This window comes from Somniosus microcephalus, unplaced genomic scaffold (genome assembly GCF_052327205.1).
Source record: "Somniosus microcephalus isolate GS21.2 unplaced genomic scaffold, FLI_Smic_1.0 unresolved_chr4, whole genome shotgun sequence".
NCBI classification, from domain to species: domain Eukaryota; kingdom Metazoa; phylum Chordata; class Chondrichthyes; order Squaliformes; family Somniosidae; genus Somniosus; species Somniosus microcephalus.
In genome coordinates, this window is record NW_028225182.1 from 57,076,316 (window position 1) to 57,099,976 (window position 23,661).

Here is a 23,661-nt window from a genome sequence, read left to right on the forward strand (position 1 = left end):
CACCCATGGAATTTAACAAAACCAGTGCTTTCCTAGCATCTGGCACTTCATTCGCCCTGCAGTACACCTCAATACATTCCACATATGTCGCCCAATCTCCGACTTCATTGTCGAACGTAGAGATACTGCCACTCTTCGGCATCCCTCGGTGTGATTTAACTGTCAAAAATGGCGTCTCCCGCGCTTCCCCTTCTTCTCCGCTGGCACAAAATGGCGTCTCCCGCGCTTTCCTTCCATCCTGCGCTCGCCCTTCTTCTCTGCTGCGGCTTCTAAAAATGGCGTCTCCCGCGCTCTCCCTTCTTCTCCCCGCGGACACTGTTCAGCCCTTGAGCCCTGGCTGTGCTCCGCTCGGTCCTGAACCCGGCTGTTGCTTTACCCTCTCTCTCTCCGTTTTGTTTTTCCTCGACGCCGCTCGGTTTTCAACCCCCGGCTGCGCCCTGTGCGCTTCACCCTCTGTCTTACCCCGTCGACGCTGCTCGGCTTTCTCTTTGCCGTCGGTCGGCTCCAGCCGCCGCTGTCCGGGAAGGGTCTGCACTGTACCTGTCGTCAGTCTATTGCTGATCGTCGTGGCTGGGGAACCAAGCCCGGCTCTCCACAGCCTCCCCTGCGATGTTCACTCTCTGCCGGACGACTGGGCGGTTGCTCGTGGTCGACGCCCGTGTTTCTGGCCTCGACTTTCTTCCACCGCCCTCCCGGAGCGAATCCTCGAAGGGAAATGCAGAGTTGCAGGTAGATTCGAATCGACACTCGTCGCCACTGTTAGATCTGTGATTCTGAGAGTATGATGCTTTTCAATAACCACACGGGTGCTGTAACTTAACAATTAACAGGTGTTTACTGGAGGAGGGTAGTCTCAAGACTGGGGTACAGAGGCATGCTCAAGGCTTCTATACAGGTGTGGTCACTGCCGGTCCTACAGTATACAGGAGCTGTAAAAGTAGTTCTCTCTTAAAGGTACATACACTACAGATCCCAGGCCACTCTACCAGTCACCGATGTTACGGAGACCTTAAGGGATGACCTCACTAACTACAGGGTCCCAGCATGTCCTGATAGACTGACTCAGGAAATCCATCACCCTCTGTGGTACTGAGGCACACAGGAAGTGCCGGAGTTCTGAGCCTGATCCCTGCTGGGTTTGTCGCTCTCAGCCCTGGGTTAGGGAGGGTTCATGCTCCTGATCCCTGTCCTGTGACCCCTGGGTTACTCCCTCTCTGCCTCTCACTCCCTCCATCTCATTCCCTCCATCTCATTCCCTCTCCCTCTCTCTCATTCCCCCTCTCTATCTCTCTCTCTTTCTCCCTCTATTTCCACTCACTCTGTCTCTCACTCACTGTCTCTCACTCACTCTGTCTCTCTCTCTCTCTTGCTGTCTCTCTCTCTTTGTCCCTCTCACACTCTCTCTATCTGTCCCTCTCACACTCTCTCTATCTCTGTCCCTCTCACTCTCTCTCTATCTCTGTCCCTCTCACACTCTCTCTATCTCTGTCCCTCTCACTCTCTGTCTGTCCCTCACTCTCTCTCTTTGTCTCTCTCTGTCTCGCTCTCTCTCTCTCTCTCTGTCTCGCGCTCTCTCTGTCTCTCTCTCTCTCTCTCTTTGTCTCTCTCTCTCTTTGTCTCTCTCTCTCTTTGTCCCTCTCTCTCTCTCTCTGCCTCTCAATTCAATTCAATTCAATTCAAATCGCTTTATTGGCATGATAAGGTACATCTTATGTTGCCAAAGCATCGAAATACATTTATGGTTGAACACATAAACGCAGATCTATTCATACAGTGTATAAACAGATATATCCCGGAGTGTATAAATATACATTCGTATAATTTGTATATACTCTTTTCTTAGGTTAACTGGTTGTCCCTCTGTTTATGGCAAGCTGTAACATAGTGTGCCGCTAAGGTTACACAGTTTCTCTCTTCCCCTAGTAGGTATGGGAGTTTTTGGTCGTCATTCAAATTTCTGAATTCAGGGCATATTTGTGAGAATTTTCTCTCTGTCTCTGTCTCTCTCTCTGTCTCTCTCTGTCTCTGTCTCTCTCTCTTTCTCTCTCTCTCTCTCTCTGTCTCTCTCTCTGTCTCTTTCTCTCTGTCTCACTCTGTCCCTCACTCACTCTATCTCACTCTCCCTGTCTCTCTCTGTCCCTCACTCAATTCAATTCAATTCAAATTGCTTTATTGGCATGACAAGATACATCTTATGTTGCCAAAGCACAGAAATACATGTATGATTGACCACATAAACACCGATCTAGACATACAGTGTATAGACAAGTATACCCATGTATACAAAGCTATATGCCTCCCTCACTCACTCACACTCTCTATCTATCTCTCTCCCTCACTCTGTCTGTCTCTCTCTCTCTCTATCTCTCTCTCTCTCTCCCTCCCTCTATCCCGGGATATTTTGTGTCTCTCTCTCTCTCTCCCTCCCTCTCTCCCGGGATATTTTGTCTCTCTCTCTCTCCCTCTATCCCGGGATATTTTGTGTGTGTCTCTCTCTCTCCCTCCCTCTCTCCCGGGATATTTTGTCTCTCTCTCTCTCTATCCCGGGATATTTTCTCTCTCTCCCTCCCTCTATCCCGGGATATTCTCTCTCTCTCTCGGGATATTCTCTCTCTCTCTCTCTCCCTCTATCCCGGGATATTCTCTCTCTCACTCTCTCTCTCTCTCTATCCCGGGATATTTTCTCTCTCTTTCTCTCTCTCTCTCTATCCCGGGATATTTTCTCTCTCTCTCTCTCTCTCTCTATCCCGGGATATTCTCTCTCGCTCTCCCTCTATCCCGGGATATTCTCTCTCGCTCTCCCTCTATCCTGGGATATTTTCTCTCTCTCTCTCTCCCTCTATCCCGGGATATTTTCTCTCTCTCTCTCTATCCCGGGATATTTTCTCTCTCTCTCTCTATCCCGGGATATTTTCTCTCTCTCTCTCTCCCTCTATCCCGGGATATTCTCTCTCTCTCTCTCTCTCACTCTATCCTGGGATATTTTCTCTCTCTCCCTCCCTCTATCCCGGGATATTCTCTCTCTCTCTCTCTCTCTATCCCGGGATATTTTCTCTCTCTCCCTCCCTCTATCCCGGGATATTCTCTCTCTCTCTCGGGATATTCTCTCTCTCTCTCTCCCTCTATCCCGGGATATTCTCTCTCTCCCTCCCTCTATCCCGGGATATTCTCTCTCTCACTCTCTCTCTCTCTCTCTCTATCCCGGGATATTTTCTCTCTCTTTCTCTATCCCGGGATATTTTCTCTCTCTCTCTATCTCTCTCCCTCTATCCCGGGATATTTTCTCTCTCTCTCTCTCTATCCCGGGATATTTTCTCTCTCTTTCTCTCTCTCTCTCTCTATCCCGGGATATTCTCTCTCTCTCTCCCTCTATCCCAGGATATTTTCTCCCTCTCTCTCCCTCTATCCCGGGATATTTTCTCTCTCTCTCTCCCTCTATCCCGGGATATTTTCTCTCTCTCTCTCTCTCTCCCTCTATCCCGGGATATTTTCTCTCTCTCTCTCTCTCTCCCTCTATCCCGGGATATTTTCTCTCTCTCTCTCTCTCCCTCTATCCCGGGATATTTTCTCTCTCTCTCTCTCTCTATCCCGGGATATTTTCTCTCTCTCTCTCTATCCCGGGATATTCTCTCTCTCTCTCCCTCTATCCCGGGATATTTTCTCTCTCTCTCTCTCTCTATCCCGGGATATTTTCTCTCTCTCTCTCTCCCTCTATCCTGGGATATTTTCTCTCTCTCTCTCTCCCTCTATCCCGGGATATTTTCTCTCTCTTTCTCTCTCTCTCTCTATCCCGGGATATTTTCTCTCTCTCTCTCTCTCTCTCCTTCTATCCCGGGATATTCTCTCTCTCTCTCTCCCTCCCTCTATCCCGGGATATTTTCTCTCTCTCTCTCCCTCCCTCTATCCCGGGATATTCTCTCTCTCTCTCTCCCTCTATCCCGGGATATTTTCTCTCTCTCTCTCTCTCCCTCTATCCCGGGATATTTTCTCTCTCTCTCTCTCCCTCTATCCCGGGATATTTTCTCTCTCTTTCTCTCTCTCCCTCTATCCCGGGATATTCTCTCTCTCTCCCTCTATCCCGGGATATTTTCTCTCTCTCTCTCTCTCTCTCTCTGTCCCTCCCTCTCTCTCTCTATCCCGGGATATTTTCTCTCTCTCTCTCCCTCTATCCCGGGATATTCTCTCTCTCTCTCTCCCTCTATCCCGGGATATTTTCTCTCTCTCTCCCTCTATCCCGGGATATTTTCTCTCTCTCTCTCTCTCTCTCCTTCTATCCCGGGATATTCTCTCTCTCTCTCTCCCTCCCTCTATCCCGGGATATTTTCTCTCTCTCTCTCCCTCCCTCTATCCCGGGATATTCTCTCTCTCTCTCTCCCTCTATCCCGGGATATTTTCTCTCTCTCTCTCTCTCCCTCTATCCCGGGATATTCTCTCTCTCTCTCTCTATCCCGGGATATTTTCTCTCTCTCTCTCCCTCTATCCCGGGATATTTTCTCTCTCTCTCTCTCCCTCTATCCCGGGATATTTTCTCTCTCTTTCTCTCTCTCCCTCTATCCCGGGATATTCTCTCTCTCTCCCTCTATCCCGGGATATTTTCTCTCTCTCTCTCTCTCTGTCCCTCCCTCTCTCTCTCTATCCCGGGATATTTTCTCTCTCTCTCTCCCTCTATCCCGGGATATTCTCTCTCTCTCTCTCCCTCTATCCCGGGATATTTTCTCTCTCTCTCTCTCTCCCTCTATCCCGGGATATTCTCTCTCTCTCTCCCTCTATCCCGGGATATTTTCTCTCTCTCTCTCTCTCTCTCCCTCTATCCCGGGATATTCTCTCTCTCTCTCCCTCTATCCCGGGATATTCTCTCTCTCTCTCCCTCTATCCCGGGATATTTTCTCTCTCTCTATCTCTCTCTTCCGGGATATTTTGTGTCTGTTTTTTTACCTGTTTTGTTTCCAGTTGCTCGGAAATGTATCGAAGCGGGGGGGGGGGGGGGGTAGGAGCTGAAGCCCCGCCCCCTTGTGCTGATTAGACAGTCCGGGCGGCTGCTTGCACATGATTGGCTGCTGGCCCTGCCCATCACAGCGGGGCGCCCTTCCGCGTGGACAGGACCTGCCTCCTTCCCTCATCGCCATTGGTGGAATTTCACAGCCCAGCGCTCGGATTGGCCAGGGCAAAGGCCAATCGTAGTCAAGTCCCGCCCCTCTGCCGCTGATTGGCTGCTGTCCTGGTGATTGGGGCCAGTCTCTGCCAATCATCCACAGAGTGGGTGTGGCGTGCTGTTGATTGGCATTTCCGGAAATTGCCTTTAATTCTTTTTTTATTATTTTAAAATAGAACATTTTACAGTAAATCACATTTACACAGCTCAAGTCTCAGCTCTTTGTACAAAGTCACAAACCCACATGCCTCCGAGGCGGGGGTCCCGGTCTCCCCGAGGCGGGGGTCCCGGTCTCTCCCAGGCGGGGGTCCCGGTCTCTCCGAGGCGGGGGTCCCGGTCTCCCCGAGGCGGGGGTCCCGGTCTCCCCGAGGCGGGGGTCCCGGTCTCTCCGAGGCGGGGGTCCCGGTCCCTCCGAGGCTGGGGTCCCGGTCTCCCCGAGGCTGGGGTCCCGGTCTCCCCGAGGCAGGGGTCCCGGTCTCCCCGAGGCAGGGGTCCCGGTCTCTCCGAGGCAGGGGTCCCGGTCTCTCCGAGGCAGGGGTCTCGGTCTCCCCGAGGCGGGGGTCCCGGTCTCCCCGAGGCGGGGGTCCCGGTCTCCCCGAGGCGGGGGTCCCGTTCTCCCCGAGGCGGGGGTCCCGGTCTCCCCGAGGCGGGGGTCCCGGTCTCTCCGAGGCGGGGGTCCCGGTCTCTCCGAGGCGGGGGTCCCGGTCTCTCCGAGGCGGGGGTCCCGGTCTCCCCGAGGCGGGGGTCCCGGTCTCTCCGAGGCTGGGGTCCCGGTCCCTCCGAGGCTGGGGTCCCGGTCTCCCCGAGGCAGGGGTCCCGGTCTCTCCGAGGCAGGGGTGCAGGTCTCTCCGAGGCAGGGGTCCCGGTCTCTCTGAGGCAGGGGTCTCGGTGTCCCCGAGGCAGGGGTCCCGGTCTCCCCGAGGCGGGGGTCCCGGTCTCTCCCAGGCTGCGGTCCCGGTCTCTCCGAGGCAGGGGTCCCGGTCTCCCCGAGGCAGGGGTCCCGGTCTCCCCGAGGCGGGGGTCCCGGTCTCTCCGAGGCGGGGGTCCCGGTCTCTCCGAGGCAGGGGTCCCGGTCTCCCCGAGGCGGGGGTCTCGGTCTCTCCGAGGCGGGGGTCTCGGTCTCTCCGAGGCGGGGGTCCCGGTCTCCCCGAGGCTGGGGTCTCGGTCTCTCCGAGGCGGGGGTCCCAGTCTCCCCGAGGCTGGGGTCCCGGTCTCTCCGAGGCAGGGGCGCAGGTCTCTCCGAGGCAGGGATCCCGGTCTCCCCGAGGCAGGGGTCCCGGTCTCTCCGAGGCAGGGGACCCGGTCTCTCCGAGGCAGGGGTCCCGGTCTCTCCGAGGCAGGGGTCCCGGTCTCTCCAATGCAGGGGTCCCGGTCTCTACGAGGCAGGGGTCCCGGTCTCTACAAGGCAGGGGTCCCGGTCTCTACAAGGCAGGGGTCCCGGTCCCTACGAGGCAGGGGTCCCGGTCTCCCCGAGGCGGGGGTCCCGGTCTCTCCGAGGCGGGGGTCCCGGTCTCCCCGAGGCGGGGGTCCCGGTCTCTCCGAGGCAGTGGTCCCGGTCTCTCCGAGGCAGGGGTCCCGGTCTCTCCGAGGCAGGTGTCTCGGTCGCTCCGAGGCAGGGGTCCCGGTCGCTCCGAGGCAGGGGTCCCGGTCTCCCCGAGGCAGGGGTCCCGGTCTCTCCGAGGCAGGGGTCTCGGTCGCTCTGAGGCAGGGGTCCCGGTCGCTCCGAGGCAGGGGTCCCGGTCTCTGCGAGGCAGGGGTCCTGGTCTCCCCGAGGCAGGGGTCCCAGTCTCTCCGAGGCAGGGGTCCCGGTCTCTCCTAGGCAGGGGTCCCGGTCTCGCCAATGCAGGGGTCCCGGTCTCTCCTAGGCAGGGGTCCCGGTCTCTCCAATGCAGGGGTCCCGGTCTCTCCAATGCAGGGGTCCTGGTCTCTCCTAGGCAGGGGTCCCGGTCTCTCCAATGCAGGGGTCCCAGTCTCTCCAAGGCAGGGGTCCTGGTCTCTCCAATGCAGGGGTCCCGGTCTCTCCAAGGCAGGGGTCCCGGTCTCTCCGAGGCAGGGGTCCAGGTCTCTCCAATGCAGGGGTCCCGGTCTCCCCGAGGCAGGGGTCCCGGTCTCTCCAATGCAGGGGTCCCGGTCTCTCCGAGGCAGGGGTCCCGGTCGCTCCGAGGCAGGGGTCCCGGTCTCCCCGAGGCAGGGGTCCCGGTCTCTCCGAGGCAGGGGTCTCGGTCGCTCCGAGGCAGGGGTCCCGGTCGCTCCGAGGCAGGGGTCCCGGTCTCTGCGAGGCAGGGGTCCTGGTCTCCCCGAGGCAGGGGTCCCAGTCTCTCCGAGGCAGGGGTCCCGGTCTCTCCTAGGCAGGGGTCCCGGTCTCGCCAATGCAGGGGTCCCGGTCTCTCCTAGGCAGGGGTCCCGGTCTCTCCAATGCAGGGGTCCCGGTCTCTCCAATGCAGGGGTCCTGGTCTCTCCTAGGCAGGGGTCCTGGTCTCTCCAATGCAGGGGTCCCAGTCTCTCCAAGGCAGGGGTCCTGGTCTCTCCAATGCAGGGGTCCCGGTCTCTCCAAGGCAGGGGTCCCGGTCTCTCCGAGGCAGGGGTCCAGGTCTCTCCAATGCAGGGGTCCCGGTCTCCCCGAGGCAGGGGTCCCGGTCTCTCCAATGCAGGGGTCCCGGTCTCTCCAAGGCAGGGGTCCCGGTCTCTCCAAGGCAGGGGTCCCGGTCTCTCCAAGGCAGGGGTCCCGGTCTCTCCAAGGCAGGGGTCCCGGTCCCTCCGAGGCAGGGGTCCCGGTCTCTCCAATGCAGGGGTCCCGGTCTCTCCGAGGCAGGGGTCCCGGTCTCTCCAAGGCAGGGGTCACAGTCTCTACAAGGCAGGGGTCCCGGTCCCTCCGAGGCAGGGGTCCCGGTCTCTCCAATGCAGGGGTCCCGGTCTCTCCGAGGCAGGGGTCCCGGTCGCTCCGAGGCAGGGGTCCCGGTCTCTCCTAGGCAGGGGTCCTGGTCTCTCCAATGCAGGGGTCACAGTCTCTACAAGCTTCTTGGTCGTCTTCACTTGTTCATTTAGATAGCGGGTCTCCAGGAATTCACACAGATTTAGGCAGTCCCTCGGAACCGAGGATGATTTGCTTCCACACTAAAAATGAGTTCTCAGGTGACTGATGAGTCCAATGCGGGACCTACAGTCTCTGTCACAGGTGGGGCAGACGGTGGTTGAAGGGGCGGGTGGGTGGGGTGCTTGGGTTGACGTGCGCTCCTTGCGCTGCCTGCGCTTGGCTTCCGCTTGCTCCCGGCGAAGAGGCTCAAGGTGTTCGGCGCCTTCCCAGATGCTTCTCCTCCACTTTGTGCGGTCTTGGGCCAGGGATTCCCAGGTATCTGTGCGGATGTTGCACTTTTTCAAGGAGGCTTTGAGGGTGTCCTTGAAGTGTTTCCTCGGCCCACCTGGGGCTCTCTTGCCGTGCCGGAGCTCCGAGTAGAGCGCTTGTTTTGGGAGTCTCGTATCGGGCATGCGGACAATGTGGCCCGTCCATCGGAGCTGATCGAGCGTGGTCAAAGCTTCGATGCTGGGGATGTTGGCCTGAGCGAGAACACTGACGTTGGTGCGCCTATCCTGCCAATGGATTTTCAGGATCTTGCGGAGGCAGCGTTGGTGGTACCTCTCCAGTGCTTTGAGGTGCCTGCTGTACATGGTCCATGTCTCTGAGGCATACAGCGGGGCGGGTATCACTGCTGCTCTGTAGACCATGAGCTTAGTGCTGGGTTTGAGGTCCTGGTCTTCAAACACTCTCTTCCTCAGGCGAGCGAAGGCTGCACTGGCACACTGAAGGTGGTGTTGGATTTCGTCGTCGACGTCTGCCCTTGTTGACAGTAGGCTCCCGAGGTATGGAAAGTGGTCCACGTTGTCCAAGGCCTTGTTGTGGATTTTGATAATCGGGGGGCAGTACTGTGTGGCGGGGGCAGGTTGGTAGAGGACCTTTGTCTTATGGATGTTTAGTGTAAGGCCCATGCTCTTGTATGCTTCGGTGAAGGTGTTGACGATGGTTTGGAGTTCGACCTCCGAGTGAGCGCAGATGCAAGCGTCGTCTGCATACTGTAATTCGACGACAGAGGATGGGACGACCTTGGATCTGGACTGGAGGTGACGGAGGTTGAACAGTTTCCCGTTTGTTCTGTAAATTAGCTCCACTCCAGCGGGGAGCTTACTGAGGGTGAGATGGAGCATTGCAGCAAGGAAGATCGAGAAGAGCGTTGGTGCGATGACACAGCCTTACTTGACCCCGGTTCATACGTGTATTGTGTCTGTGGTGGATCCGTTGGTCAGGATCACGGCTTGCATGTCGTCGCACAGCAGGCGGAGGGTGGTGACAAACTTTTGAGGGCAGCCGAATTTGAGGAGGACACTCCATAATCCCTCACGGTTGACAGTTGATACGCTTATCAATTACTTCATAAAAGGTGATGAGTCGAAGAAGAGATGATGAGTCGAAAGAAGAGATGAATAAGGCTTTTATTAGCTAAGAAGAGACCATGCTTCTTCGTGAGTGACTGAACAAGTCTGAACGAAACCCACACAGTGGTGGGTGGAGTCAGCTGAGGCATGCCTCCATACACAGCGCCACCCAGAGGTGGCAATATACAATACAGTGGTTTACCACATTCACCCCTTGTTTAATGTGAAGTCCGGCGGGGTGAAGGGTACTACAAGTTAAGTCTATCAGGAGGCCTTGTCTGACGTCCTGATCGTCGTGGTGGCGGCGGTGGTGTTGCAGCATCCGACGTCGGGTCTGGTGTCTGGGTGGTTGGCGAAGATTCCTGGGGCTTTGGCATGCCGTCTGCAGGGGTTGGGTTGGGAGGGGTGGTGGGGGATAACAGTGGTAAGGGGGATAACGGTGGTAAGGGGGATAACGGTGGTAATTCAGGGGTACCCGAGGGTGCGAGATCTCGTATGGAGACCGTGTCCTCCCGCCCGTCTGGGTATGTCACCCAGGCATACTGGGGGTTGGCGTGTAGGAGGTGCACCCGCTCGACCAGGGGGTCCGTTTTATGCGTCCTCACGTGCCTCCGCAGTAGGACGGGCCCAGGAGAAGTCAACCATGCCGGTAGCGAGGTTCCCGATGTAGACTTCCGGGGGAAAACGAACATTTTCTCATGAGGGGTCGCATTAGTGGCAGTACAAAGCAGTGACCGAATGGAGTGAAGCGCTGCAGGGAGGACCTCCTGCCAGCGGGAGGTCGGAAGGCCCTTAGATTTTAGTGCTAAGAGGACTGCCTTCCAAACCGTCGCGTTCTCCCTTTCCACCTGGCCGTTCCCCCGGGGGTTGTAACTGGTGGTCCTGCTCGTGGCGATACCTCTTGTTAGCAGGTACTGCCGAAGTTCGTCGCTCATGAACGATGAGCCCCTGTCGCTATGTATATAGCTGGGGAACCCGAACAGAGCGAAGATGTCATTCAGACACTTGATGACCGTGGTACTGGTCATGTCTGGGCAAGGGATGGCAAAGGGGAAACGGGAGTACTCATCAACTATGTTGAGGAAGTACACATTGCGGTCAGCGGAGGGGAGGGGCCCTTTAAAATCGACGCTCAGGCGTTCGAAGGGGCGGGTGGCCTTGATCAGGCTTGCTCTGTCCGGCCTATAGAAGTGCGGTTTGCACTCGGCGCAGATTTGGCAGCTCTTGGTCATGGTCCTGACCTCCTCGATGGAGTAGGGCAGGTTACGGGATTTGATAAAATGGAAAAACCTGGTGACCCCCGGGTGGCAGAGGTCATTGTGGAGGGACTGCAGCCTATCACTCTGCGCGTTGGCGCATGTACCACGTGATAGGGCATCTGGGGGCTCATTGAGTTTCCCTGGCCGATACAAGATATCATAATTGTAGGTGGAGAGTTCGATTCTCCACCTCAAGATCTTGTCGTTCTTGATTTTACCCCTCTGCTTATTATTAAACATAAAAGCTACTGAACGCTGGTCAGTGAGCAGGGTAAATCGTTTCCCGGCCAGGTAATGCCTCCAGTGACGCACCGCTTCTACAATAGCCTGGGCCTCCTTTTCGACGGAGGAGTGTCTCGTCTCGGGGCCCTGGAGGGTCCTTGAGAAAAAGGCCACGGGTCTGCCCGCCTGGTTAAGGGTCGCAGCTAGGGCGAAGTCGGAGGCATCGCTCTCCACTTGGAAGGGGATGGACTCATCCACCGCGTGCATTGCGGCCTTCGCGATATCGTTCTTGATAAGAGTGAAGGCTGCACACGCCTCTGGTGTCAGGGGGAAGGAGGTGGCTTTGATGAGGGGCCTGGCTTTGTCTGCATAGAGGGGCACCCACTGGGCGTAGTAGGAGAAAAACCCCAGGCATCTCTTCAGTGCTTTTTGGCAGTGGGGAAGGGGTAGCTCCATTAGGGGGCGCATTCTGTCGGGGTCGGGCCCGATGACTCCGTTCTCCACCACGCAGCCGAGGATGGCCAGGCGCTTGGTGTGAAACATACATTTTTCCTTATTGTACGTTAGGTTCAGCCGTTGGGCCGTACGGAGGAAATTTGCTAGATTAACGTCGTGGTCCTGCTGGTCGTGGCCGCAGATGGTGACGTTATCCAAATAGGGGAAGGTTGCCCGCAGCGCGTTTTGGTCAACCATTCGGTCCATCTCCCTTTGGAAGACCGAAACCCCGTTGGTGACGCCGAAGGGGACCCTAAGGAAGTGGTAGAGGCAGCCGTTTGCCTCGAAGGCAGTATACTGGCGGTCCTCATGGCGGATGGGCAGCTGGTGGTACGCTGACTTAAGGTCGATGGTGGAGAATACTTTGTATTGCGCAATCTGATTGACCATATCAGATATGCGAGGGAGGGGGTACGCGTCCAGCTGGGTGTACCGGTTTATGGTTTGGCTGTAGTCGATTACCATGCGGCGTTTTGCAGTGGTTTTAACGACTACAACCTGGGCTCGCCAGGGGCTAGTGCTACCTTCGATAATGCCCTCCTTCAAGAGCCGCTCCACCTCAGAGCTGATAAAAGCTCTGTCCCCGGCACTGTACCGCCTGCTTTTGGTAGCGATGGGTTTACAGTCGCGGGTGAGGTTAGCGAACAGGGGAGGGGGGGGGACTTTTAATGTGGAAAGGCTGCAGGTGGTTTGCAGCGGGCGATTTAAAAGTTGTTGGTTGCAGACTGTGAGTGGGGGGAGGGGTCCACCGTATGCTAGTGTGACACTCTTAAGGTGGCACTGAAAATCCAACCCTAGCAGGACGGCAGCGCAAAGACGGGGCAGGACTAGCAGTTTAAATTTTTGATATTCAGTGCCCCCTACTGACAGGGTCACCACACAGTAGCCGCTGATGTCCATTGACTGGGACTTGGACGCCATAGAAATGCGATGGTGCGTTGGCAGAATCGTGAGGGAGTGGCTACGTACCGTGTCGGGGTGGACGAAACTCTCTGTGCTCCCGCTGTCGATCAGGCAACTGGTGGCGCGGCCGTTTACCGCGATATCCATCATGGAGCTGGATAGATGGTGAGGGTGGCCTTGATCCAGCGTCACGGAGGCCAGTATGTGGCTTAGTGAGTCACTATAGTCATCCGCCGAGACGGTGGTCGGTTCCGGTGACGAAATGGCGGTTGAGTGCGTTGGATACGATGGCGGCGGATGCCATGCGGCCGGGGGTACACAAAATGGCGGATAAGATGGCTGCTCCCACGGCCCGCACGCTGCGCTGCTGGCTGGCTTCCCCTTGCAGGCGTTAGCGTAATGGCCTTTCTTCCCGCAGCCCGAGCAGGTAGCTGTCTTAGCTGGGCAGTGCGCTCTGGGATGTTTTAACTGGCCACAGAAATAACATTTTTGGGCCTGGTTACTGGGCATCGAAGCAGTTCTTACCGGAGGCTGCTGTCTCGGTTGGGTCGCTGCAGCGGTTGGTGCCGGGGGCGGCGGTCCCGTGTCCCACGGTTTCGATTGCCATGTCTCGGCGCCGTTACGGGGGTATGCCTCGAGGTTTCGGTGGGCCTCCTCTAACGAGAGCGCAAGGGCAATGGCCGTCTTCAGGTCGGGTTCCTTGCTTTCTAGCAGTCTCTGCCGGGTGTGGTCTGACTGGAGGCCCCTGACGAAGGCATCACAGGCGAGTCCCTGCGCGTGCTCCACAGCCGTTACCGCTTTACAATCGCAGTCTCTGCAGAGTGCCAGTAGCGCCCGTGCAAATGCCCCTACCGATTCTCCCGGTTGCTGCCTGCGGGATCCCAAGAGGTGTCGGGCGTAAATTGTGTTCACTGGGCGCGTATATTGCCCTTTTAGTAGCTCGAGGGCCGCCACGTACGTATTAGAGTCCCGGATTAGCATATATACTTGATGGCTCACCTGGGCGGTCAAAATTTTCAGTTTGTGATCCTCCTCTGTAACCTGTGAGATTGCGAGGAAGGATTCAAAGCAGCTCAGCCAGTGTTCAAACTTGGCTGATGCACCCACATCTTGAGGGTCGAGGTCCAGGCGTGGTGGTCTGAGGGCTCTCAGCAATGTCTGCTGTATCCGTTGCTGTTGTTGCTCCTCAGGTGTCGCCATTTAACTTTTAGCTAATAAAATTGATACGCTTATCAATTACTTCATAAAAGGTGATGAGTCGAAGAAGAGATGATGAGTCGAAAGAAGAGATGAATAAGGCTTTTATTAGCTAAGAAGAGACCATGCTTCTTCGTGAGTGACTGAACAAGTCTGAACGAAACCCACACAGTGGTGGGTGGAGTCAGCTGAGGCATGCCTCCATACACAGCGCCACCCAGAGGTGGCAATATACAATACAGTGGTTTACCACAACAGTGTCGAAGGCCTTTGTGAGGTCAATTGTACATGGCCTTGGTGAGACCACACCTGGAGTACTGTGCACAGTTCTGGTCTCCTTACCGAAGGAAGGATATACTTGCCTTGGAGGCGGTGCAACGAAGGTTCACTAGATTGATTCCTGGGATGAGGGGGCTGTCCTATGAGGAGAGATTGTGTAGAATGGGCCGATACTCTCTGGAGTTTAGAAGAATGAGAGGTGATCTCATTGAAACATATAAGATTCTGAGGGGGATTGACAGGGTAGATGCTGGGAGGATGTTTCCCCCCTGGCTGGAGAGTCTAGAACTAGGGGTCACAGTCTCAGGATAAGGGGTCGGCCATTTAGGACTGAGATGAGGAGGAATTTCTTCACTCAGAGGGTGGTGAATCTTTGGAATTCTCTTCCTCTGGGGAACAGAGGGATATATTGAGGGTTTTCCATTGTTTGTAGATCGCCGGGCTGGCTGAAGTTGAGCTGATTGAATCGGGCAAGGGGACTGTGATATACTTGAACATATTAGCATCGAGAGGGAGGAGGTACTAGCGGTTTTAGCAGGCCAAAAAGTGGATAAATCCCCAGGCCCAGACGAGATGTATCCCAGGCTGCTGTGTGAGGCAAAGGAGGAGATTGCAGGGGCTCTGACACAAATTTTCAGAACCTCTCTGGCCACAGGGGATGTACCAGAGGACTGGAGAACAGCTAATGTAGTACCATTATTCAAGAAGGGTAGCAGGGATAAACCAGGGAATTACAGGCCAGTGAGCCTAACATCTGTGGTAGGGAAATTATTGGAAAAAATTCTGAGGGACAAAATTAGTCTCCACTTGGAGAGGCAAGGATTAATCGGGGATAGTCAGCATGGCTTTGTCAAGGGTAAATCATGTCTGACCAATCTGATTGAATTTTTCGAGGGGGTGACTAGGTGTGTGGATGAGGGAAATGCTGTGGATGTGGTATACATGGACTTCAGTAAGGCTTTTGACAAAGTCCCGCATAGGAGACTGGTCAAGAAGGTAAGAGCCCATGGGATCCAGGGTGCCTTGGCACGTTGGATCCTAAACTGGCTGAGTGGCAGGAGGCAGAGGGTGATGGTCGAAGGTTGCTTTTGTGACTGGAAGCCTGTGTCCAGTGGGGTACCTCAGGGATCGGTGCTGGGTCCCTTGCTGTTTGTGATCTACATAAATGATTTGGATGAGAATGTAAAAGGTATGATCAGTAAGTTCGCAGATGACACGAAAATTGGTGGGGTGGTAAATTGTGAGGAGGAAAGCCTCAGGCTACAGGACGATATAAACGGGTTGGTCAGATGGGCGGAAAAGTGGCAAATGGAATTTAACCCTGAAAAGTGCGAGGTGATGCATTTTGGACGGACAAATAAGGCAAGGGAATACACAATGAGTGGTAGGACCCTAGGAAGTACAGAGGGTCAGAGGGACCTTGGTGTACATGTACATAGATCCCTGAAGGCAGCGGAACAGGTAGATAAGGTGGTTAAAAAGGCATATGGGATACTTGCCTTCATTAGCCGAGGCATAGAATATAAGAGCAGGGAGGTTATGATGGAGCTGTACAAAACGCTGGTAAGGCCACAGCTGGAGTACTGTGTGCAGTTCTGGTCGCCTCACTACAGGAAGGATGTGATTGCTTTGGAGAGGGTGCAGAGAAGATTCACCAGGATGTTACCTGGGATGGAGCGCCTCAGCTATGAAGAAAGACTAAACAGGCTGGGGTTGTTTTCCTTGGAGCAAAGAAGGCTGAGGGGGGACCTGATTGAGGTGTACAAAATGATGAGGGGCATAGATAGGGTAGACAAAGAGGAACTTTTCCCCTTAGTAGGGGGGTCAATAACAAGGGGGCATAGATTCAGGGTAAGGGGCAGGAGATTTAGAGGGGATTTGAGGAGGAACTTTTTCACCCAGAGGGTGGTTGGAATGTGGAACTCAATGCCTGAAAGGGTGGTAGAGGCAGGAACCCTCACAACATTCAAGAAGCATTTGGATGAGCACTTGAAATGCCATTGCATACAAGGCTATGGACCAAATGCTGGAAAATGGGATTAGATTGGACAGGGATTGATGGACGGCGCAGACACGATGGGCCGAAGGGCCTCTTTCTGTGCTGTATAACTCTATTGTAAATAACTTTGCTTATTTCAGGCATTTGGAATGTTTGAACCGATTAGCATCTCAAAACTCACACAATCCATTGCAGTGAAGATCTTGCATGAAATTGGACGACAGAAAGGGTTGCTGTTTGACTATGAACTCTTGATTAGGAGGTGAGAGTTCAGAGGTCAGTGCCTGATCACTCACTGGCTCTCGCTGTCTTTAGTTACCGGTTGACCCGGCCCGGATCCTGCATCAACCTGACGCGTCAGAGCCCAGAGGTGTTCCCTCCATTCTTTCCCTAGTTCCCCCTCCCTCTGCCTCTGATACGGACTCCCGCCAGGGTGCAGATTCCACAGGTCACCCTCCTGGGTCTCAGCGAGTGCCTGTTCATCTTGTGTCAACCCAGACAGTGACAAAATATTCAGCCATGGCTTGCATCGCGGCTGTGCTCGAACCTCCACTCGCCTGTGCTTCGCACTCACTCGAGCATGCCCAGGAATGGCATTCCTGACCGATAGGCCCCTCACTCAGACGGGGCGCAGTCAGAGGGATTGGCCAGTAAACTGGCTCATGGGGTAAAGCCCCTGTCCGGAGGGGGACTGAGCCCCACACACACAGCAAAATGCCCCAGGCCCCATCCCCGGCCTGTGCTGTCTGTGTGTATATATACGTAATAATGTTTGTGCGTGTGTGTACTGGCATGTGTGTGTATGTTTGTGTGTGTGTGTGTGTGTGTGAGAGTGTTTGTGTGTGTGTGTGAGAGTGTTTGTGTGAGTGTGAGTAAGTGAGAGTGTGAGTGAGTGAGTGTGTGTGTTTGTGTGTGTGTGTGAGTGTGAGTGAGTGTGAGTAAGTGTGTGTGTGTGAGAGTGAGTGTGAGTAAGTGAGAGTGTGAGTGTGAGTGAGTGAGTGAGTGTGTGTTTGTGTGTGTGTGTGAGAGTGTGAGTGAGTGTGAGTAAGTGTGTGTGTGTGTGTGTGAGAGTGTGTGTGAGTGTGAGTGTGAGTAAGAGTGTGAGTGTGAGTGTGAGTGAGTAAGTGTGTGTGTGCGTGTGTGAGAGTGTGTGAGAGAGTAAGTGAGAGTGAGTGAGTGAGTGTGTGTGTTTGTGTGTGTGTGTGAGAGTGTTTGTGTGAGTGTGAGTGTGAGTAAGTGAGAGTGTGAGTGTGAGTGTGAGTGTGTGTGTGTGTGTGTGAGAGTGTTTGTGTGTGTGTGTGAGAGTGTTTGTGTGAGTGTGAGTAAGTGAGAGTGTGAGTGAGTGAGTGTGTGTGTTTGTGTGTGTGTGTGAGAGTGTGAGTGAGTGTGAGTAAGTGTGTGTGTGTGTGTGTGTGAGAGTGTGAGTGTGAGTAAGTGAGAGTGTGAGTGTGAGTGTGAGTGAGTGTGTTTGTGTGTTTGTGTGAGAGTGTGAGTGAGTGTGAGTAAGTGTGTGTGTGTGTGTGTGTGAGAGTGTGTGAGTGTGAGTGTGAGTAAGTGAGAGTGTGAGTGTGAGTGTGAGTGAGTAAGTGTGTGTGTGCGTGTGTGAGAGTGTGTGAGAGAGTAAGTGAGAGTGTGAGTGAGTGAGTGTGTGTGTTTGTGTGTGTGTGTGAGAGTGTTTGTGAGTGTGAGTAAGTGTGTGTGTGTGTGTGTGAGAGTGTGAGTGTGAGTGTGAGAGTGTGAGTGTGAGTGTGTGTGTGTGTGAGAGTGTTTGTGTGAGTGTGAGTAAGTGTGTGTGTGTGTGTGTGAGAGTGTGTGAGAGTGTGAGTGTGAGTAAGTGAGAGTGTGAGTGTGAGTGTGTGTGTGTGTGTGAGAGTGTTTGTGTGAGTGTGAGTAAGTGTGTGTGTGTGTGTGTGAGAGTGTGTGAGAGTATGAGTGTGAGTGTGAGTAAGTGAGTGTGAGTGTGTGTGTGTGTGAGAGAGTGTTTGTGTGAGTGTGAGTAAGTGTGTGTGTGAGTGTGTGAGAGTGTGAGTGTGAGTAAGTGAGAGTGTGAGTGTGTGTGTGTGTGAGAGTGTTTGTGTGTGTGTGTGAGTGTTTGTGTGAGTGTGAGTAAGTGTGAGTGTGAGTGTGTGTGTGTGTGAGAGTGTTTGTGTGAGTGTGAGTAAGTGAGAGTGTGAGTGAGTGAGTGTGTGTGTGTGTGTGAGTAAGTGAGTAAGTGAGTAAGTGAGAGTGTGTGTGTGTGTGAGTGTGTAAGTGAGAGTGTGAGTGAGTGTGTGTGTGTGTGAGTGAGTAAGTGTGAGTGTGAGTGAGTGAGTGAGTGTGTGAGAGAATGTGTATATATGTATTTATTTTTAGGAATATGGCCTGGCTACAGTCCAATCAACTCCAAATGCCTGGAGCTGGATCGAGGCCTGCTGGGGGAGATCAGAGACTGACGCACGAGCTGGCCCTTCCCCAAGCCTGAGCGAATCATCAGACCACAGCGTTCCTCACTGCAGCGACCCTCCCCAACTCGCAGCCTGAAGTCAGTGCAGTGCAAGGTCAGCTCGCAAACACTGACTCCGTTAAATCCACACTGCATCGCCGGGGTTCGAGTGTCGATCATCTACTCAGTGCAGTGAATTGTGTAAATACGCTCGAGTCTGGCTCCAGCGTGCTGTTTGCTGGTGACTGACCCTCTGGTCTCTGACAGCGAAGGTGCTGCTGACGAGTTCATTGCACTCTCGGTCCATATAGTTCCACCCATTCACTGCCGCACCCTTTTGTTCAGCAGTTCCCCTCCCCTCGAGGTAGTGACTTATTTTTATTCGTTTATGGGATGTGGGCGTCACTGGCAAAGCCGGCATTTATTGCCCATCCCTAACTGCCCTTGAGAAGGTGGTGGTGAGCCGCCTTCTTGAACCGCTGCAGTCCGTGTGGCGAAGGTGCTCCCACAGTGCTGTTAGGGAGGGAGTTCCAGGATTTTGACCCAGCGACAATGAAGGATCGGCCGATATATTTCCAAGTCAGGATGGTGTGTGACTTGGAGGGGAACTTGGAGGTGGTGGTGTTCCCATACGCCTGCTGCCCTTGTCCTTCTAGGTGGAAGAGGTCGTGGGTTTGGGAGGTACTGCCGAAGAAGCCTTGGCGAGTTGCTGCAGTGCATCTTGTAGATGGTCCACACTGCAGCCACGGTACGCTGGTGGTGGAGGGAGTGAATGTTTAAGGTGGTGGATGGGGTGACAATCAAGCGGGCTGTTTTGCCCTGGATGGTGTCGAGCTTCTTGAGTGTTGTTGGAGCTGCACTCATCCAGGCAAGTGGAGAGTATTCCATCACACTCCTGACTTGTGCCTTGTAGATGGCGGAAAGGCTCCCCTGGGCACTGCTTCACAGGCCCCGCCACCTCGTACCCCACCTGCATACCCATCCTGTACTCGTGAACTCCGACAGTGAGTGTGTGAAGGAACTCAGGCTAATTGCAGGCCTGAGATCAGCAAACTGAGCAAAGACAAGGACAGCAACCTGTGACCTCAGACCTTCCACAGTGTGTGACACAGTCCCACACCGGGCGGTGCTCCCCGGGGCCCGGTCCCACACCGGGCAGTGCTCCCCGGGGCCCGGTCCCACACCGGGCAGTGCTCCCCGGGGCTCGGTCCCACGCCGGGCGGCGCTCCCCGGGGCTCGGTCCCACACCAGGCGGTGCTCCCCGGGGCTCGGTCCCACACCGGGCGATGTTCCCCCGGGGCCCGGTCCCACACCGGGCGGTGCTCCCCGGGGCCCGGTCCCACACCGGGTGGTGCTCCCCGGGGCCCGGTCCCACACCGGGCGGTGCTCCCCGGGGCTCGGTCCCACACCGGGCGATGCTCCCCGGGGCTCGGTCCCACACCGGGCGGTGTTCCCCCGGGGCCCGGTCCCACACCGGGCGGTGCTCCCCGGGGCCCGGTCCCACACCGGGCGGTGCTCCCCGGGGCCCGGTCCCACACCGGGCGGTGCTCCCCGGGGCCCGGTCCCACACCGGGCGGTGCTCCCCGGGGCTCGGTCCCACACCGGGCGGTGCTCCCCGGGGCTCGGTCCCACACCGGGCGGTGCTCCCCGGGGCCCGGTCTCACACCGGGCGATGCTCCCCGGGGCTCGGTCCCACAGCGGGCGATGCTCCCCGGGGCTCGGTCCCACAGCGGGCGGTGCTCCCCGGGGCCCGGTCCCACACCGGGCGGTGCTCCCCGGGGCTCGGTCCCACAGTGGGCGATGCTGTCGTTGTGCCCGTGCCTTCAGCTGCCTGGGTCCTAAGCTCTGGAACTCCCTCCCTAAACCTCTCCACCTCTCCTTCCTCCTTTGAGACGCTCTTTAAATCCTCTCTCTTTGAACAAGCTTTTGGTCAGCTGCATGTATTTCCCCTCGTGGTTCAGTGTCAAATTTATTATCTTATAATTCTCCTGTGAAGCGCCTCGAGTCGTTTAACTATGTTAAAGGCGCTGTATAAATAGACGTTGTTGTTGAAGCAGGATCTGTGGCTCCGTGCAGCAATGTGCGAGCGTGTGACCCAATGAGCAGGTGATCAGTGACCAGAGGGTCCAACTGTTGGATTACCATTTCACCGAGATTACACAATCGCTGAGGGTTTCATCTGTACCTGAAACACCGTCAGCCACAGCTCCGTGGGCAGGGCTCTCACCTCTCAGTCAGAAGGTCGTGGGTTCAAGACCCACTCCACAGAACTGAGCACAAAATCCAGGCCGACACTCCCAGTGCAGTACTGAGGGAGTGCCGCACTGTCAGAGGGGCAGTACTGAGGGAGCGCCGCACTGTCGGAGGGTCAGTACTGAGGGAGCGCCGCACTGTCGGAGGGGCAGTACTGAGGGAGCGCCGCACTGTCGGAGGGTCAGTACTGAGGGAGCGCCGCACTGTCGGAGGGGCAGTACTGAGGGGGTGCTGCACTGTCGGAGGGGCAGTACTGAGGGAGCGCCGCACTGTCAGAGGGTCAGTACTGAGGGAGCGCCGCACTGTCGGAGGGGCAGTACTGAGGGAGCGCCGCACTGTCGGAGGGGCAGTACTGAGGGAGCGCCGCACTGTCAGAGGGTCAGTACTGAGGGAGCGCCGCACTGTCGGAGGGGCAGTACTGAGGGAGCGCCGCACTGTCGGAGGGGCAGTACTGAGGGAGCGCCGCACCGTCGGAGGGGCAGTACTGAGGGAGCGCCGCACTGTCGGAGGGGCAGTACTGAGGGAGCGCCGCACTGTCGGAGGGGCAGTACTGAGGGAGCGCCGCACTGTCAGAGGGGCAGTACTGAGGGAGCGCCGCACTGTCGGAGGGACAGTACTGAGGGAGCGCCGCACTGTCGGAGGGGCGGTACTGAGGGAGCGCTGCACTATCGGAGGGACAGTACTGAGGGAGCGCTGCACTATCGGAGGGGCAGTACTGAGGGAGCGCTGCACTATCGGAGGGGCAGTACTGAGGGAGCGCTGCACTGTGGGAGGGGCGGTACTGAGGGGGTGCAGTACTGAGGGAGCACCGCACTGTCGGAGGGGCAGTACTGAGGGAGCGCTGCACTGTCGGAGGGGCAGTACTGAGGGAGCGCCGCACTGTCGGAGGGGCAGTACTGAGGGAGTGCCGCACTGTCGGAGGGGCAGTACTGAGGGAGCGCCGCACTGTCGGAGGGGCAGTACTGAGGGAGCACCGCACTGTCGGAGGGGCAGTACTGAGGGAGTGCCGCACTGTCGGAGGGGCAGTACTGAGGGAGCGCCGCACTGTCGGAGGGGCAGTACTGAGGGAGCGCCGCACTGTCGGAGGGGCAGTACTGAGGGAGCGCCGCACTGTCGGAGGGACAGTACTGAGGGAGCGCCGCACTGTCGGAGGGGCAGTACTGAGGGAGCGCCGCACTGTCGGAGGGGCAGTACTGAGGGAGCGCCGCACTGTCGGAGGGGCAGTACTGAGGGAGTGCCGCACTGTCGGAGGGGCAGTACTGAGGGAGTGCCGCACTGTCGGAGGGGCAGTACTGAGGGAGCGCCGCACTGTCGGAGGGGCAGTACTGAGGGAGCACCGCACTGTCGGAGGGGCAGTACTGAGGGAGTGCCGCACTGTCGGAGGGGCAGTACTGAGGGAGCGCCGCACTGTCGGAGGGGCAGTACTGAGGGAGCGCCGCACTGTCGGAGGGGCAGTACTGAGGGAGCGCCGCACTGTCGGAGGGACAGTACTGAGGGAGCGCCGCACTGTCGGAGGGGCAGTACTGAGGGAGCGCCGCACTGTCGGAGGGGCAGTACTGAGGGAGCGCCGCACTGTCGGAGGGGCAGTACTGAGGGAGCGCCGCACTGTCGGAGGGGCAATACTGAGGGAGTGCCGCACTGTCGGAGGGACAGTACTGAGGGAGCGCCGCACTGTCGGAGGGGCAGTACTGAGGGGGTGCTGCACTGTCGGAGGGACAGTACTGAGGGAGCGCCGCACTGTCGGAGGGGCGGTACTGAGGGAGCGCTGCACTATCGGAGGGACAGTACTGAGGGAGCGCTGCACTATCGGAGGGGCAGTACTGAGGGAGCGCTGCACTATCGGAGGGGCAGTACTGAGGGAGCGCTGCACTGTGGGAGGGGCGGTACTGAGGGGGTGCAGTACTGAGGGAGCACCGCACTGTCGGAGGGGCAGTACTGAGGGAGCGCTGCACTGTCGGAGGGGCGGTACTGAGGGGGTGCAGTACTGAGGGGGCACCGCACTGTCGGAGGGGCAGTACTGAGGGAGCGCTGCACTGTGGGAGGGGCGGTACTGAGGGGGTGCAGTACTGAGGGAGCACCGCACTGTCGGAGGGGCAGTACTGAGGGAGCGCTGCACTGTCGGAGGGGCAGTACTGAGGGGGTGCTGCACTGTCGGAGGGGCAGTACTGAGGGAGCGCCGCACTGTTGGAGGGGCAGTACTGAGGGAGCGCTGCACTGTCGGATGTGTTATGTACCTTTAAGAGAGAACTGCTTTTGTACTGTAGTACCGGCAGTGACCACACCTGTATATAAAGCCATAGCAGGCTTCTGTACTTTCAATTCCAGCATACCCTCTGTTCAGTAAACACCTCTTATTACCGTTCTCCTGCAGTCCGTGTGTTATTGATACGCGGACACTACAGTGGCGACGAGCAGGTTCGAACTCACCTGCAGTACTGCATCACCTCACGGGGATCCATCCCTGAAAAGAAGCTTCTTGGAGGTCGAAGCCAGAGCAACGGGCGTCGACCGTGGGCAACCGCCCAGTGATCCATCGGAGTTCAGTGAATCGCAGGGGAGGCTGTGGAGAGCTGGGCTTGGCTCCCCAGTCAAGGTGTTCCAGCAAATCGTGCTGGTAGCAGGTAGTGCGCTGACCCTTCCAGACTGCGGCGGGCTTGAGCTCGATCGAGCGGCTCTGCAAGGGGGCCGTGCAACGTCGTCGGGAAGGAAAAGAGAGAGAGAGGGTGGAGCGCACAGGGCGCGGTCGGTGCTCAAGAGCCGGGCAGCGTTAGAGAAAATAAAAGAGGGGAAGGAAAAGAGACGCACAGTGGACAGCGTCGAAGAAGAATAAAACTAAGGAATTTAACTAACAAAAGAGAGACGCGCCGAAGCCGCGGGGCGCTGCCATTACTATTTAGAACGCTAGGAGCAGCATTGGCAGCAAGGGGAAGAAGGAAAAGCGTGGGAGGCGCCATTTTAATCCATTGAGGAAGAAGGAAAAGCGTGGGAGGCGCCATTTTAAACCACCCAAGATGCCGAAGAGTGGCAGTATCACTGCTTTCGACAACGAAAT

The 23,661-nt window shown here is 56.5% G+C and overlaps 1 protein-coding gene and 1 pseudogene across 2 annotated transcripts in view; both read right to left on the reverse strand.

Annotated features, from left to right (window-relative positions):
- Window positions 1-5,327, reverse strand: part of LOC147091141 (motile sperm domain-containing protein 1-like) — a 29,366-nt gene extending 24,039 nt beyond the window's left edge. Inside the window, exon 1 of the mRNA XM_085977606.1 lies at window positions 4,936-5,327. Within this exon, the coding sequence (XP_085833732.1) occupies window positions 4,936-5,071 (136 nt within the window). The 5' untranslated portion in view covers window positions 5,072-5,327. The remainder of the gene's footprint in view (window positions 1-4,935) is intronic.
- Window positions 5,328-5,384: 57 nt separating this feature from the next.
- The window catches only part of LOC147091142 (uncharacterized), a 43,560-nt pseudogene continuing 25,283 nt past the window's right edge, over window positions 5,385-23,661 (reverse strand). The window contains exon 9 of the transcript XR_015075303.1: window positions 5,385-6,502. The product of XR_015075303.1 is annotated as an uncharacterized LOC147091142 (transcript). The remainder of the gene's footprint in view (window positions 6,503-23,661) is intronic.